General features: G+C 36.3%; 2 protein-coding genes across 2 annotated transcripts; one reads left to right on the forward strand and one right to left on the reverse strand.

Annotated features, from left to right (window-relative positions):
* Positions 1-1,484: 1,484 nt before the first annotated feature.
* On the forward strand, positions 1,485-5,498 carry BDBG_08550 (1,3-beta-glucan biosynthesis protein). Its single transcript, XM_002621132.2, has 2 exons — positions 1,485-2,107; positions 2,214-5,498. Exons 1-2 carry the CDS (start codon positions 2,097-2,099, stop codon positions 3,883-3,885), a joined length of 1,683 nt encoding a protein of 560 aa, XP_002621178.2. The 5' UTR covers positions 1,485-2,096; the 3' UTR covers positions 3,886-5,498.
* BDBG_08551 (NTP binding protein) lies at positions 5,032-7,328 on the reverse strand. Its single transcript, XM_031723610.1, has one exon. It carries the CDS (start codon positions 6,729-6,731, stop codon positions 5,994-5,996), a length of 738 nt encoding a protein of 245 aa, XP_031580836.1. The 5' UTR covers positions 6,732-7,328; the 3' UTR covers positions 5,032-5,993.
* Between the last annotated feature and the right edge of the window lie 8,238 nt (positions 7,329-15,566).

A 15,566-nucleotide genomic window follows, 5' to 3' on the forward strand; every position in this document is an offset into this window, starting at 1 on the left:
AATAGTTTTCCACTCTTCACCCCCCCCCAAATAATGATCATCTCATCTCATCCACCCCCCCCCCCCCCCCCATCCATTTCTTCCATTATAATCCGGGGGAGCGCCCGAAAACCCAAAAATAAAAGGGGTTTCCCCCCAGCAAAGCCCCTTTCGGGCCCCCCATTATAAGTTTCGGGGAGGGACCCCCCCCTCAAGGGGCCACCAACCCGCCATATTAATAATAAATCGGTAGGTACTTAAAATCCCCCCCCCCCCCCAGTGGCCAGTTAATTAGAACCCAGCGTGGGCAATCCCTTTTTAAAAATTAGGAATACATATTCCCCCCCCCCCCCCCCCGGTCCCCATTGGCAGATCGTCCACAGAGGGGCGTTCGGTGGCGGTTAGAGGTGCCAGTTGACGTCAGGAATGTCCAAAAGAAGAAAAGATAGAGAGAGAGAGAGAGAGAGAGAGAGATAGCTGGAATGGATGACTTGTTTGTTGCCAGTTGGCAATCTTGAGCCGAAGTTTTGCGGGCGGGAGAGAGGAAAAGGAAGGGAGGAAGGGAAGGGAAGGAAGGAAGGAAGGAAGGAAGGAAGGGTGTACGGAGTAGTTATATTAACTTTATTATTATTAACCAAGTGTGTTTCGGAAATTGCAAGGGGGATTTTTGTTTCTTCGCCCCACGGCGGCCTTTATCGTGCACAACAACGGGGGAAGGGGGGGAAGGGGGCAAAAGAGGAGAGAAGGGCGATAAGGAAGGCTCAGCGTCCAGCGTAACAACGGCGTCAGGGAGAGAGAGGAGAGGAGAGGCCAGCCGGATGATATATTTAGGATTTTCGAAATACCCAATGGGGAGGAGGGAAGGGAAGGGGGCTTGAAGGGACCCAAACCCTGGGTGGAAATAATGGTTGAATTTTGGTTTTAATTTATTTATTTATTAGAAATTATTAGTTATTGCCCTCGAAATTGAAGAGAGTTTCTCCATGGAAGTTAATTCTCTAATGGCCTTTTCTTTTTTTTGTGGTTTGAGGTTCAGGTACAAACCTTGAAATACTACTAGAGAAAAATATCTAGATAGAGAGAGGGAGAGAAAAAGATGCTTTGCAGAGGCAACAAAAAACAAAAAAAAAGGGGCTTTCGGTTCGATTGGGGGAAGAAATTAATGAAGGGCTCATTCATCATCATAGCTGCAATGATGAAACTGGAAACATAGCTCCATCCATGCCTAACTAACACAGTGGATTTTTAACAAGAAAAGGCAATAAACCCAAGAATGTGTAGATGTATTTTTTTCTATCAAGATTGAAAATTAGTAGATGTCCAACAAATACAAATACAAATACAAATACAAGAAACAATTCTTGTGTTCTCTCTTCTGGGAGGAGTTGGAAGGGCCTACGCAAAGTGTTATACCGTACCAGATACTGTTTGTTTGCCCATAGCCATCCCCAAGCGCGGTTTCGGGTAACCCAGTACCCGCAATACCAGCGATACCCAGCAAATACCAGGCGTAATAACTACCATACCATACCATACCCGCCCCAGTCTGGAGTTTCTTTTTTTTTTTTTTTTCCCTTTCCCAGCGCCAATTCCAATTCCAACTCCAACTTCGACGTCAACTCCCGCTCCCACGCCAACTCCGACTTTCTTCTCCATCCATCGTCTCTCTACCGGCTACTCTAAGAGCTTCCAAGACATTTGGGATTCTTCTTTTTCCCTCCACCCGACCTGCCAACCTCTCCTTGTCGTGCCGTGCCACGGCCTAGACCCCCTTCTCCTAATCGGGATCCTGCATCTCTAGGCCCTTTTCTTTTGTCCCTGCGAAATCCCCCATCGTTTTGCTCTCCCTCCCCTCCCTTGGAAAAAGAACACTCCCCGTGTCGTGTCATTGCCGATCAGCTTGCCGGATACCCGTTTTATCTCTTATCTCCATGGTTGCGATCTTCGTCTGGCTAGGAATCGCTGTTAGACCCTGATTGTTGACGAGAGTCAAACTTACTCCTCCCTCTGGTCGATATACCCTTTTGATACCCTTTTGATACCCTTTTGAGCCTCTGAGAACCGCAACTCACCCGCCCAAGTTTCACCTAACTCTTGTCTCTCTCTTCTCGCCCGCCATGGCGTCCTCGTACGTATTGCCTACGGATTGCTTTATTGGATTCTTTTCGTTTCGTCTTCCCCCGTTAGCAGTGAGAATGGCAGACCACATGCTAATTAATAGTTTGTTTTCTCAGTTTGGGGTCGGCTTTTCGCTCCTTCTGGCATACAATGACCTCCAATGACAGACACGCCTCCCACGATTCTCCCTATCGAACCGGCCAACACGTTCCTCTTAGCCAAAACCGCAATGCTCCCCTCACCTCCATAGCTACAAGCGCTCTCGAATCTCGTCCGGATCTGACCTTCTTCGAAGACGATCCCGCTAAGCGGTCCTCCAGCCCAGGATGGTCAGGTTCACAAGGAGGAGTTACCTCTCCCGTTAGACCGTACTCGCCAGGCATGAGGTCGTTATCCTCCCAACACAGAAGGTCAAACGAACTCAATAGCCCAGATGGTGTTGCTACAGAAATACAAATGCAAAGTTTCCATGACGGCGCCCCGCCCCCTCCGCCTGTTTCGCATTCTTGGAGAAAGATCGATCGATGGGCGGAAACACACTACGAAGAACTTTACGATCAATTGGGTGAAGGGTGTACGCAGAATGATGTAAATGAACTGGAACATGAATTGGACTGCACTCTGCCACTCGAGGTTCGGGAATCTCTACAAATTCACGACGGACAAGAACGTGGCGGAAGGCCAACGGGTATCATTTTCGGCTGCATGTTACTCGACTGCGAGGAAATCGTTCAGGAATGGAGAAATTGGAGGACCGTGAATGAAGAATTTCTCAGTACCTCGTCTTTCCCCCCTCTCCAGCAACCCACGAAAGCTTTTGGCGGAAGCTCCGCCCCTTCCTCCTCATCAGCACCTCCGCCACCACCGGCGCAAACGGGCCCCAACCCGTTATGGAGACAGGAATTGCTGGACAAACAGGACTCACAGCCACCAAAGGCCATACAGAAAGCATATGCCCATCCCAGCTGGATCCCTCTGGCTCGTGACTGGGGTGGAAACAACATTGCCGTCGACTTAGCCCCAGGGCCTGCGGGCAAATGGGGCCAGGTTATTATCTTTGGCCGTGACTATGACTGCAAATACGTGGTTGCAAGATCATGGGCTGGATTTCTGGCCATTGTTGCTGACGATCTATGTTCCCCAAAATCCTTCGTGGACGACGACTCTGGCGAGCTCAAGCTGAAACAATTTAAGCAACCGGGTGTTGAACCCCCTTACCTCGAAATTCTACGATGGCGCACAGATCAAAAGTACGGCCGGAGACCTCCGCGGAGAAAGACCCCGAACGGGCTCGGGGTGAATACCGGTGTGAATGGAAACAGAGATTCTCCTTACGGAAGCCCAACAGCAGCTGCCAGCGGCGACGAACGCGGACGTTCTCCCCATCGATTCCCCTCCCGAGGACCAAACGCAAGTCCGAAAACCGCATTTGGGGTCTCGAGCCCTCTTGCCCGAGTCACGGAAGAAACGACCTCGCCAGTGAACCCGGGTGGCAGTAATAAGAACCACAACAACAACAAAATCGATGGTTCCGCCTCGGTGAATGCAGATGCGGCCAAGAAGGCGGATAGTCTTGTCGATGCGGCCTCTTTTACTACAACAACAACGACAGCAGCAACATCGATGACAGACACGTCGAAGAGCGACCTTATCCCCACCGAACCCGCAGATACTGACCCTTCTCCTGCTCCATCGAAAGAGAAAGAGAAGGAAAAGAGCAAGCGCCGAAGTAACCTGACGAGCCCGGACGCTAATGCTTTGGAAGGGATGAAGAGTATTGCCATCTAATAAAAAACGAACGCCACAGCAATTATAGGTCGCCGGTAGTTTTTCTTTTTTCCCCCAAGTTTTTTTCTCCATGTTGATATCCTTATATGTTCATCTGCTTCGTTGCCCTCCAACCCTCACCGTCAACTCACATTAGATAATAAAAGTGATCGAGAGGCGGGGAGGGGGGAGTTACTTTTTTGATGTTTTGCTTCCTTGACAGGTTGCCGGTTAGTTGGCGGTTGTTGTCGTGTCTATATCATTTCTGTTGAACGGGGCCAGACTGTAACCATTGTTTGCATTTCTTTAGGGACCACCTCTTTAACTACTAATCATGCATTGCCGCGCCCCTGTATGGTTTCATTTTTTTTTTTTTTTCACTTTTTTCTTACCTTTCTGTGTGGCCGCTGGCTACTACTTGTTCCTTATTATTCATGTTTCCCCTTTTCGTTTCCATCTTGCTTTGCTCCGCTTTGCGTTTCATTTCTGCTCCTTTGCTTTATGATACGCGTGTTAAACCACTCATCGCACAGCTCGATTAACGAACGCCCTGTGTCCTAACCTGCATGTATACCTGTATAGAACAAAACTTGCTCTTCTACCCTACCTGTTTTATACTCATAAATTACTTCTTTTTACGTCCGTTGTTCCTTTTCTTATCTTTTCTTCTACTTCTTCAACCGTCTTCTCCCCATTCTCTTCTCCTCTCGTATTCTTGTTAAACTATAATTCTCTTCTCCCCTCAGCAACCGTATATCCCCAAAGCTTCCACGTTCGCCACAAACCGACGCCTTTCCTGCATATTTTTTTTTTTCCCCTGTCTCGTTCCTCTACTTAACTTTCTTGCAAACTCTTTATCCTCTTTCTTGTCTTCTCTTTTGTTTTTCATAACTAGCTCCAATTTAATCATTACGCATTATCGTGTATTTGTCTCTTCTTCCAATACATACGCGCCCCCCGCTTCTTTTTCTCGAGACGGACTTACACCTCCCATGACCCTAGACGGTAATAGAGTGTACATAATACATCGCTGCCATTCCTCGCCCTGTCGTTTCTTATTATATAATAATATATATGAATAAAACTGAATATTCATTTTTTATTTTTATTTTTTATTTTTTATTTTTTATTTTTTATTTTTTTATTTTTTTATTTTTATTTTGTTTTGTTTTTCGTCCCCTCTTGTCTCTTCTTTCATTGTTTCCGTTCAAAGTTTTTCGTTTTACTGCCTTTCCTGTTAGTTAGTTACATGTTACAGTTCTCTCTTCATTCTCGTTTTCTTTCTTTCTTTTTCATATCGCGTTTTCTCCTGAAGTGTATTATAATAATATAGACGCTCCGTACTGTTCTTCTTTTTTCACTAAAAGCTTTCCCCCCGCCTTTGGTTTCCCCTTTTTTGTTGGGGGGTGTTGTTCTATTTGCCATTCGCCCGAGGGGTGCATGTACATGTATATTCAAGCCATATACTTTATGAGAGCTATGGACTGCTACTGTTTTACTTGAGAGATGGAAATACATATTTTCTGAGGCATATATAATGGAGATATTAGTAATAGTTTATTAAACAGGGTTTTGCGTCCCACTCTAGCTTCATCTAGACTTAACAGTTGAGATGAAGGGTAGGTAGTATAAACAATGGCTGTCTTTATAAACCATGCTTCTCCTGCATTATTGTCTTTTTCTTCCGGTCTTTGGCGCCTGCTCTGCGTATCTTTGGGTCTGTTCTACCCAGAAATAAAAAGCCTGTCTCTTCTTTCAGGATATGGGAAGAATACCCGGAGGTAGAGAGGATAAGGCGATGGCGAGATGCCCAACGGGGGTGTGCGTAGTCAATCTCCCATCGTCGGTAGGGACGGTGAGATGGCTGGCTCGTTAGGAATAGCAAATCGTAAACAGTGGGCGATATATCATCAAAGTGCCATAGCCTGTTTTCCTTCCTCTCGATTAAAGAAAAATGAGGGTTACCTAGGGGCTGCATATATTCGACTACCCTGTGCATCAGTATCTTGAGCTGATAGCAAGGAAGTAGAATAAACGCCCCCGCCTGACCAGATATCCCATCTGGCGCAATCACGCATAAATCCACATAAAATATGCCCAAATCCCACAAAAGAACCCAACAACCGCCCTCAATCCCAATCCTCCTCCTCCTCGTCATCATCATTCACCACCGTCCCCCTCCTCAGTCCACCCCTAATCCCCCTTCCCCCCTTCTTCCTCCTAACCTCCTCCTCCCCCTCCCCATCAACATCACTCCCAACCTCATCGCCCTCCCCAATCCTCCGCTTAATCAAACACCCCCGCCCCAGCAACCTCCTCTCCAACTCCCCAGTCCGGAACTCCTCATCAGCATCCAGCCTGCCCCCATACCCCAGCCCTTCGAACCCCACAATCCTCTCCACGCCCACCCCGTCCACAAACCCAATGACGCACGGCAGCACCTTAACCTTCAGCTTCTCCACGACGAACGGGATCGTGCGCACATCCGCGGTCGCGAAGCGGGCCTCGTGGTGCAGCGAGGCGAGGGCGTGGATGTGTTTGTCCATCACGGCGCAGCGGGCGAAGTCGGGGTGGGAGAAGTGGATGACGCAGCGCGGGTGGCGGGTTGTGAAGTCGAGGAGCGACTGGTCAGAGGGGAGGGTGGGGACGAGGGTGTTTTGGAGGGTTGCGGCGTTGTTGCTGCTGTTGCTGTCCTTTTGTTGTTGCTGTTGTTGTTGCTGCTGCTGGGCTCGGGAGGCTAGTTCTGATTGTAGTTGCTCGATGCGCTGGGCTTTGTAGGAGGGGTTATCTTCTTCTCTTTCGAGGGCGGCGAAGAGGGCGCCGTTCTCGTCGTCATCGGAGGGCAGGTCGTGATCCCGCAGCGCCATGTTGATGGCGAGGGAGGAAGATAGGCCTTGTTCTTTTAACTGTAGAGGAAATGATTTTCTTGGGTGGAGTTTTTGTTGTGTATGAGAGGGGGAATTGATGTTCGTATGTAATGCACAGCAAGCTAGTTGAAGCTGAAGTGGATATATCTAAATTGAAGAGAAGGTGGATGTAAATATCCACGCGATGCCTAGGATAGGGCTAGCCAAACACCAAAACCGCTGTTTTAATTGGCCAAATGTGGTGCCAATTCTCAGTCAATGAGCTGCTGGCAATACATATATATGGGTGAGTTACCTCTCGGCAAATAGAGGATCAGAGATATTTAATAACCCTTGGAATACGGATTGTTCTCTGAGAGTCAATATCAAGAGGAGATGGAGTGGAGAGCGAATAAACAAACAGTACCTAAGGTATACTTACCTTCCATGGTTTAGCTCCCACTCAATTGGGTTTAGTCCAACATCAAACATCACTGCTTTCTGAACTATATAAATCTTTACTGCTTGAATATCTTCTCCTCAAGATCTTTGTTTTCTCTTTCTTTTCTCATAATTCTCTTGTCTTATGTGTGCTGTTATTAGACTGGCTGTATGACTGTGTCTGAGACTATATTAAAAGTGCCTTGGCGTGGGAAACCAAAGGCATGCAGGTTCAAAAGCTGCAGGGGATACATTAAATCTGGAACTTAAGCACCTTAGATTTCTAATAAACAAAGAGGTGTATAAATCACTACAATCAATTGCTCTATGTTTTTGAGCTGAAAAGTTATTATTGCATGTATTTAATTGTCACTTATTTTATATTTTATATATTCTTATTATGAACCTACCGCTCCACCACGAACTCGCTCAATTTTTCGAATAAGAAACCGCCAATAGATCCATCGAACAGCCCTCGATCATACGAGCATTTTGACACCAACGCTCACCACATACCTTGTCTGGTGGTGGAGTTATTCAACCAAATGCAGTTGGAAGCCCCCGCATGGGATTTTCCCATGACACTCACAACCCCGGGTCAAATTGCCATACAAATTGTAAGGTGAAGAGACCTAGCTCTATCTGCCAATCTTCTTGATTTTGGAAGATCTCTGACTGACCTGTGATTGTGGAGATATTTAAAGAGTATAAATGTTTTTGAATAATTTTATGTTATATCTGCTTTAACACACTCTTTATAAAAAAACTAAGTCTTAAAACTTTTAATTATAACTCTGATATAAAAATTCTTGACTATAGTAATTATAGTATTAATATAAATATGATCAAAATTATAATATTAATTTAATAGAGTTTTTAATATCTTTGATTTCTCAGAGCTTATATTTATATTTACAAAATCAATATTATTAATAATAATAATAATAGTTATTGTGGCGGGCTGCGCCCGATCAATCATATAGACTATTCTGTTACACTCCACAGATTTCAACCACTTCATTCTTGAACGCGTACACTCCGATTCTCAGCCATTCTCAATCGCTGATCCTCGGCTGCTATGAACGCGCGTATATTCTCCCGCCCCGAAGCTCCACTGTGTACATCACCACATACACATATAAATATCCACCTTGATCATCAATTCTCATACTTTCTCTTTCTTTTCTTCTCTAATGTTTTTATCTTTGTTATATAAGATCTATCAATATTATATTAATCTATTCAGTGTAGGCCTCTTACACTATAAAAATGTTCATTATCTTCTTATTAGAAAATGATTATTTATGTATTATCTTCTTATCAGAAATAATTATTCATCAAGAGATATTCAAATATATAATAATATATAAGAAATAGAGAAATAGTTAAGTGAACACTGAGTTCTCAGATAGAAGCTGCTTATCAGTCACTCTGATTCTGTAATAAGATTTTATAAAGAGAATATCAGTGAAAGATCTGAGAGTTCTGACACTCAGATATATGAGATATTCATATAATTATACTTCTTTAAATTTCACAGATATCACATATTTAATAAACAATATAATCATATCTAATGATAATATGAAAGAATCTCTGAATATAAGTATAGATACAGTGTTACAGTGACTCTGAGTAATATTAAAACTATAATAATAATAAATAGCTGATATATATATAACTTAATAATATCAATACAAAGAGATTCAATAATTAACTCATATAATTTCAACATCTACAGAATTGAATATAAAAGTGCTGAAAGAATGCTTAAATACTTCTATATATTTTAATACTTCTGATCTCACTCTCTACTCATTATAAAGAATGAAAATACTTATGAAACTGAGTGTAGATAAAGATATCATCAGTTCATTAATTAATTAAGATTAATATATTAATGAATAATTGAAAGATTGCATGAAATAGAAGTTTCATTTATAAATGAAAGTATATAAATCAGTGTTATAAATATCTAATAATATTATGAAATATCTTGATATTCTGTTCTAAGATACTGTTATATAATAGAAAGTATTAGATTAACTATAGAGTATTTAACAGAGAAATATTTCTCTTATAATATTCATCTCTGACTTCAATATCAAGATTCTAGAAGTAGATAATCAATCTTGAGAGAATTGAATGAAGATTAGCATACTTAAGAAGATATTAACTTTTAAACTCTTACAAGCTCTTATAAGTGTAGATAAAGATCAGACTTATAAAGACTTCTGTACACAGCTTCAGATAATGAATAACTATCTTACTAAGCTCAAGAATATACAGAATAGTAATAGAAGATATTATATCTCAGTAACTTATATATCTACACTGAGAAATAACAATGATACAGATATTATGAATTGAGTAGACTTGAATATCTATATATAAGCAAGAATCTCTGCTGTTCAGATAGACTTCTGAGTCTCTGAAATTACTTCTGAAGAAGTTGCTGATCAATATTAATATAGAGTATATATCAACTGTAACTGATTAGAATATATTACTTTCAACTGCTGATTAATCTATATATCTTCATACTTAAGAGAAAGATCAGCATCTTCTTATTTAAAGAATGAATTAGTATCTATTCACATCAATCATATTATATTAGAGAAAGATTCAGAAGATAACTATAAAAATATCTCAGTGAAATAGAAAAAAGATTAGCTTCTATTCAAATTCATAAATAAAAGCTTGAAGAGATTGAATAATAATGATTTAAAGAGAAGATAATAATGAATATAATTCTTATATCTACTGTGATTGATAATATATATAATATAAAAGCTATAATAGACAGTAATCTATATCACTATATAATAATAAAATCTTCAGTTATAAGATATTATAATCTTCAGTATATTTCTTTATTAAAATCTTGACTTCTCACAGAATTTGACAATTCAAAAGATATTTATACTCATTACATAATAAAGCTAATTATAGATGTAAGAGAATATTAATATAAAGATATCTATATATATAAAGTTGATAATCTTGATTATAATCTTATATTAGAACTTATCTGACTATCTGAATAAGATATCTTATTAAATACTTAAAATAGAAGCTTGATATTCTCTAACAATGATAGAATTTATAAAGATGATATTTATAAAACTATTAATCTGACACAGATCTCTGTCAATATTTATAAAATACTTAGAAAAAGAAGTTGCTAAAAGAATCACTGATAGTAGAATTATATATCAATCTATTTTATTAGTCTGACTGATATTAAAAAGACTCTAGAAAAATTATCTTATATTATAATAATAGATTCTTATATAAAACTCTCTTAATAATATTATAAATATCTAGATATCTTTTAATAAGATAATATTATAAATATATCTCTCTTATAAGATCTCAGAGTGAATCATAGTATCAAGTTAGAGAAAAAGAATGATAAGAATTCTGAATTATTATAAGACTCTCTTTATAACATATTCTGAGATAAACTTCTTCTTCTTTAAAAGACACTCAATAATCTGTTAAATAAAGAATTTATATATATTAACAACTCTTTCACTGCAGTCTCTATTCTCTTTATAAAAAAACTAGATGAAGAACTCTAATTCTGTATGAACTACTGAGATCTGAACAGATTGATAAAGAAAGATTGATATCTCTTATCTTTTATCAATGAAACTCTAGCATGAATCAGATGAGCTCAATGATTTATAAAATTAAATATTATTATCACATTTCATAAGATTCATATCACTGAAGAAGATAAATAACTTACAGTATTCTGAACATGTTATAGTCTCTTTGAATGAATAGTCACATTCTTTGAACTGACTAATACTCTCAGTATATTTCAGAAGTATATTAACTGAGCACTTCAAGATTTTCTTAATAAGTTTGTATCTACTTATCTAGATAACATTCTTATCTTCACTGATGAATTTAGAAAAGAATATCAAGAGTATATATAAAAGATATTATAATAACTATAAGAAGTAGAACTACTGATAGATATTGATAAGTGTGATTTTAAAGTCAAGAGTATTAAGTATCTGAGTTTTATTATAGAAGCTGATAAGAGAATTCAAATGAATTCTGAGAAAATCTCTGTTATTCTTGAATGAGAAGCTCTGTATACTGTGAAAGATATATGAAACTTCATCAGATTTACTAACTTCTATTAATAATTTATACAAAACTTCTCAGATATTATAAGATCACTTACAGATCTTACTAAGAAAGACTCAGTATTTCAATAATTAGTAAATACTGAAGCTGTATTTATACAGATAAAGAAGATATTCATTAATACTTCTTTACTAATAATATTTAATTCTGATTATAAGATAGTTATTGAAGCTGATTTCTCTGACTATATAATAGAAGAAGTGATATTATAATATAATAATGAAGATATTCTACAATTATATATCTTTATATCTAAGAAACTGAGTTCTGTTGAATATAATTATGAGATCTATAATAAGAAACTTCTTATAATTATACACTGTTTAGAAGAATAGAACTCTGAACTCTGAAGTATCTCTGAATTTGAGATAGTCATAGATTATAAGAATCTTAAATACTTTATAACTATCTATAAACTTACTAAATAATAGATACAATGATCTGAGTTCTTAAACTGTTTTTATTTTATAATATACTACTATTCTGATAGCTAGAACTCAATAACAGATGCTTTTTTATAATAAGAGTAAGATATATTATCTGATGTAATAGATACTCACTGAATGAACTGAGAGCATCAGCTCTTGAATCTAAAGATACTAGTTAATTAAGATGAAACAGTTTATGACATTATATATACTTCTTCAGTTAGAACTGTTATTGATATCTTCACTTCTTCTACACTGAATAAACTGTGATATACAGTAGCTTAGATAAATGAACTTCTTCAGATTCTCACTGAAGTAGTATATTAAAAAGTACTCTGATTTTCTTCAGAACTATGTATAAGAACTGATATCTCAGAATATTCAATCAATAATAATAATACTCTATAATTCTGTGAATAATACTGAATCTCTCACTTCAAATTCTTATACACTCAGATAATACAAGAGATGCATAATTTATATATAACTGATTATTCAGACTGTGAATAACTGTATAGAATGATCTCTCAAGAGTTCTACTAATTTAAGATATTAAATAGTATCAGATACTTTATCTGAAACTGTAATCACTATTCTTCTATTATTTTATAAAAGAACTGTAGAAAAGATCTATTAAAATTACTTAATATTTCTAATAGAATCTGATGAGATGTAGTAATTGATCTTACTATTAATCTATCTAAAAGTAAGAATTATAGAAACATTCTGATCATTGTGAATTAACTGAGTAAAGATATAATATTGAAATCTTTTAATAAGATAAATACTGAATAAGTTGCTGAAGCTTTTCTATAAAGTCTGTTCTATCAGATATATAAATTATTAAGATCTATAGTATTGAATTGAGATTATTAATTCATGAGCATTCTCTGAATAAGAATCTGTCAAGTTCTCAAGATTATACATCATCTATCAACTGTCTATTATCTCAAGATTGATAATGTATCAGAATAAATAATTCAGACTGTGAAGAATTATCTCTGTAAGTTCTGTAACTACTTATAAGATAATTGATATGATCTTCTTCTACATACAGAGATCACTATCAACAGTCAAGATGTTATTTTAATAGATATAAGTCTGTTCTTTCTTACACATAAATATCATATAAAAGTGTTGAATCTTCTAGAGATTACACAGTTTATATCAGATCTCTGCAGTCTGATTCAGATTGCTGATAATATAGTAATGAAACTCTGAAATGTCTGTGATTGAGTAGAGGTCTTCATAATAACTGTGAAACAAGATCAAGAGAATTAAATCAATATTCACTGAGATCTCACTAAATAATATAAAATAGAAGATCTGATATAATTAAATCTTAAGAATATATGAATCACATATTCATCTCATACACTAGATTACTGTCATATTAAGTATAAAGTGATAGAAGTTCTAGATAGTTATAACTACTGTCTTGACACATTATTAGAGATTTATAATGTATTTTATACAAGCTTGCTCTGCTGCACTATCACTGATCTGTTTTCTTCTCAACTAACTTCTAACTGACAGTTATCAGACATCATAGAAGAAGATAATAAGCTTAAGTGAGAGATTGAGAATATTCTCAATGAGAGATCTCATGACTGCAGCTGATAATATCTTATGAAATGAGTCAGTTATAATCAACTGATCTGAACTCTGAGTTCTATATTATCTGAAACAGCAGCTCTTGACTGATAAGAACTGCTTCTGAAAGAAGAGACTAATATGATGAACTGTGTCTGATCAATTATATAGACTATTCTGTTACACTTCACAGATTTCAATCACTTCATTCTTGAACACATACACTCTGATTCTCAGTCATTCTCAATCACTGATTCTCAGTCACTACAAACACGCATATATTCTCCCACCCCGAAGCTCCACTGTGTATGCCATCACATACGCGTATAAATATTCATCTCAATCATCAATTCTTACACTTTCTCTTTCTTTTCTTCTCTAACATTTTTATCTTTGTTATATAAGATCTATCAATATTATACCAATCTATTCAGTGTAGACCTCTTACAGTTATAGAAAAATGTAAGAAATCTAACTTCTCATAGATTCTTTATCTCTATTTCTATCTCTTATATAATTAATAAAGTTAGCAGCTCTTAACTACACATAACTATATAGACTGAAGTTCATGACTACTATTTATAACTCAGCTTAAATACTATTATATATTTAATCTCTATATTTTATCTTTCTACTATAAATACTTCTAGTAGTTATTAGTATATATTATATCAAGCTATAAATATTTGAATAATTATCTATAAGTACTTATTCTTATATTTCAAGCTCTATCAGTCAGTAACTATCTATTATAACTGAAAGAACTAAAAACTTATATACTTTAATTTCTATAAACTCTACTGTAGATACTCAGAAGTAGCTATCTAAATTATAAATAACTCTTATAAAAGAAGTCTTAGAGAACTTATTAATTACTTAGAAAATATTATTTTTTATATATATAACAGAGAAACTCTCTGAACTTATAAATAAATTAATTTTAATAAAGAATATTCTTAAGTATCTCTTATAAAATTAAGCTATTTTTCTATAAGAAATACTTACTATCTATAAACACTTTTAAACTGAGTTTTTAAATATAATCTTCAGAGATATCTATAAATTAAAAAGAAACTTTCTTAAGCTATAATTACTTAAGATTATCTACTGAATTATAATTTATAAAAGCTTTTACTGTAGCAGGCTGCGTCTGATCATCATATAGACTATTTCTTTACACTTCATAGATTCCGCTTAAAGCTTCAATTCTCAGTCATTCTTGATCACTGATTCTCAGCTGAAAAACTCATGAAATTTCTATTATTCTGCTCTGAAGCTTCATTATATACATACTGCATATATGTATAAATATTCACTCTGATTACTGATTCTCACACTTTCTCTTTCTTTTTCTTCTTTAATATTTTTTACTTTGTTATATAAGACCTATAAATATTATACTGATCTATTCAGTGTAGATTTCTTATACTTGAAAAACATTCATTATCTTCTTATTAGAAATGATTATTCATTAAGATGATATCTGAATACATAATAATACATAAGAAATAGAGAAATGATCAAACAGTTAAGCAGACACTGAGTTCTCAGATAGAAGCTTACTTATCAGTCACTCTGACTCTGTAACAAGATCTTACAAAGAGAATAAAATCTTACAAAGAGAATGTCAGTGAAAGATCTGAGAGTTCTGACACAGATATATGAGATATTCATACAATTACATACATCTAATGAACAATACAGCTATGTTTACTGATAATATAAGAGAACTCTCAAATACAAGCATAGATGCAGTGTCACAGTCACTTTAAGTAATATTGAAATTACAACAGTAACAGATAGCTGATATACATGTAACTCAATAACATCAATATAAAGAGATTCAGTGATTATCTCAATAAGAAACCTCTGTATAGACAATCTCAACACTGACAGAATTAAATATAAATATAATATAAACACTGAAGAAATACTTAAATACTTCTGTATATTTCAATACTTCTGATCTCACTCTCTACTTATTATAAAGATTGAAAATGCTTGTGAAACTAAGTGTAGATAAAGATGTCATCAGTTCACTAATTAATCAAGATTAATATATTAATAAATGATTGAAGAATTACATGAAACAGAAGTTTCATTCATAGAGAAAAGCATATGAATCAGTGTTATAAACATCTGATAATATTATTAAATATCTTGATATTCTGTTCTGAGACACTGTCATGCAACAGAAAGTATTAGATTAATTACAGAGTATCTGACAGAG

Source organism: Blastomyces gilchristii (assembly GCF_000003855.2).
Source record: "Blastomyces gilchristii SLH14081 genomic scaffold supercont1.24, whole genome shotgun sequence".
Classification (NCBI taxonomy): domain Eukaryota; kingdom Fungi; phylum Ascomycota; class Eurotiomycetes; order Onygenales; family Ajellomycetaceae; genus Blastomyces; species Blastomyces gilchristii.

Bases quoted from the DNA above. Each gene is read 5' to 3' on its own strand.
- BDBG_08551 (XM_031723610.1), bottom strand. From the start codon at position 6,731: ATGGCGCTGCGGGATCACGACCTGCCCTCCGATGACGACGAGAACGGC.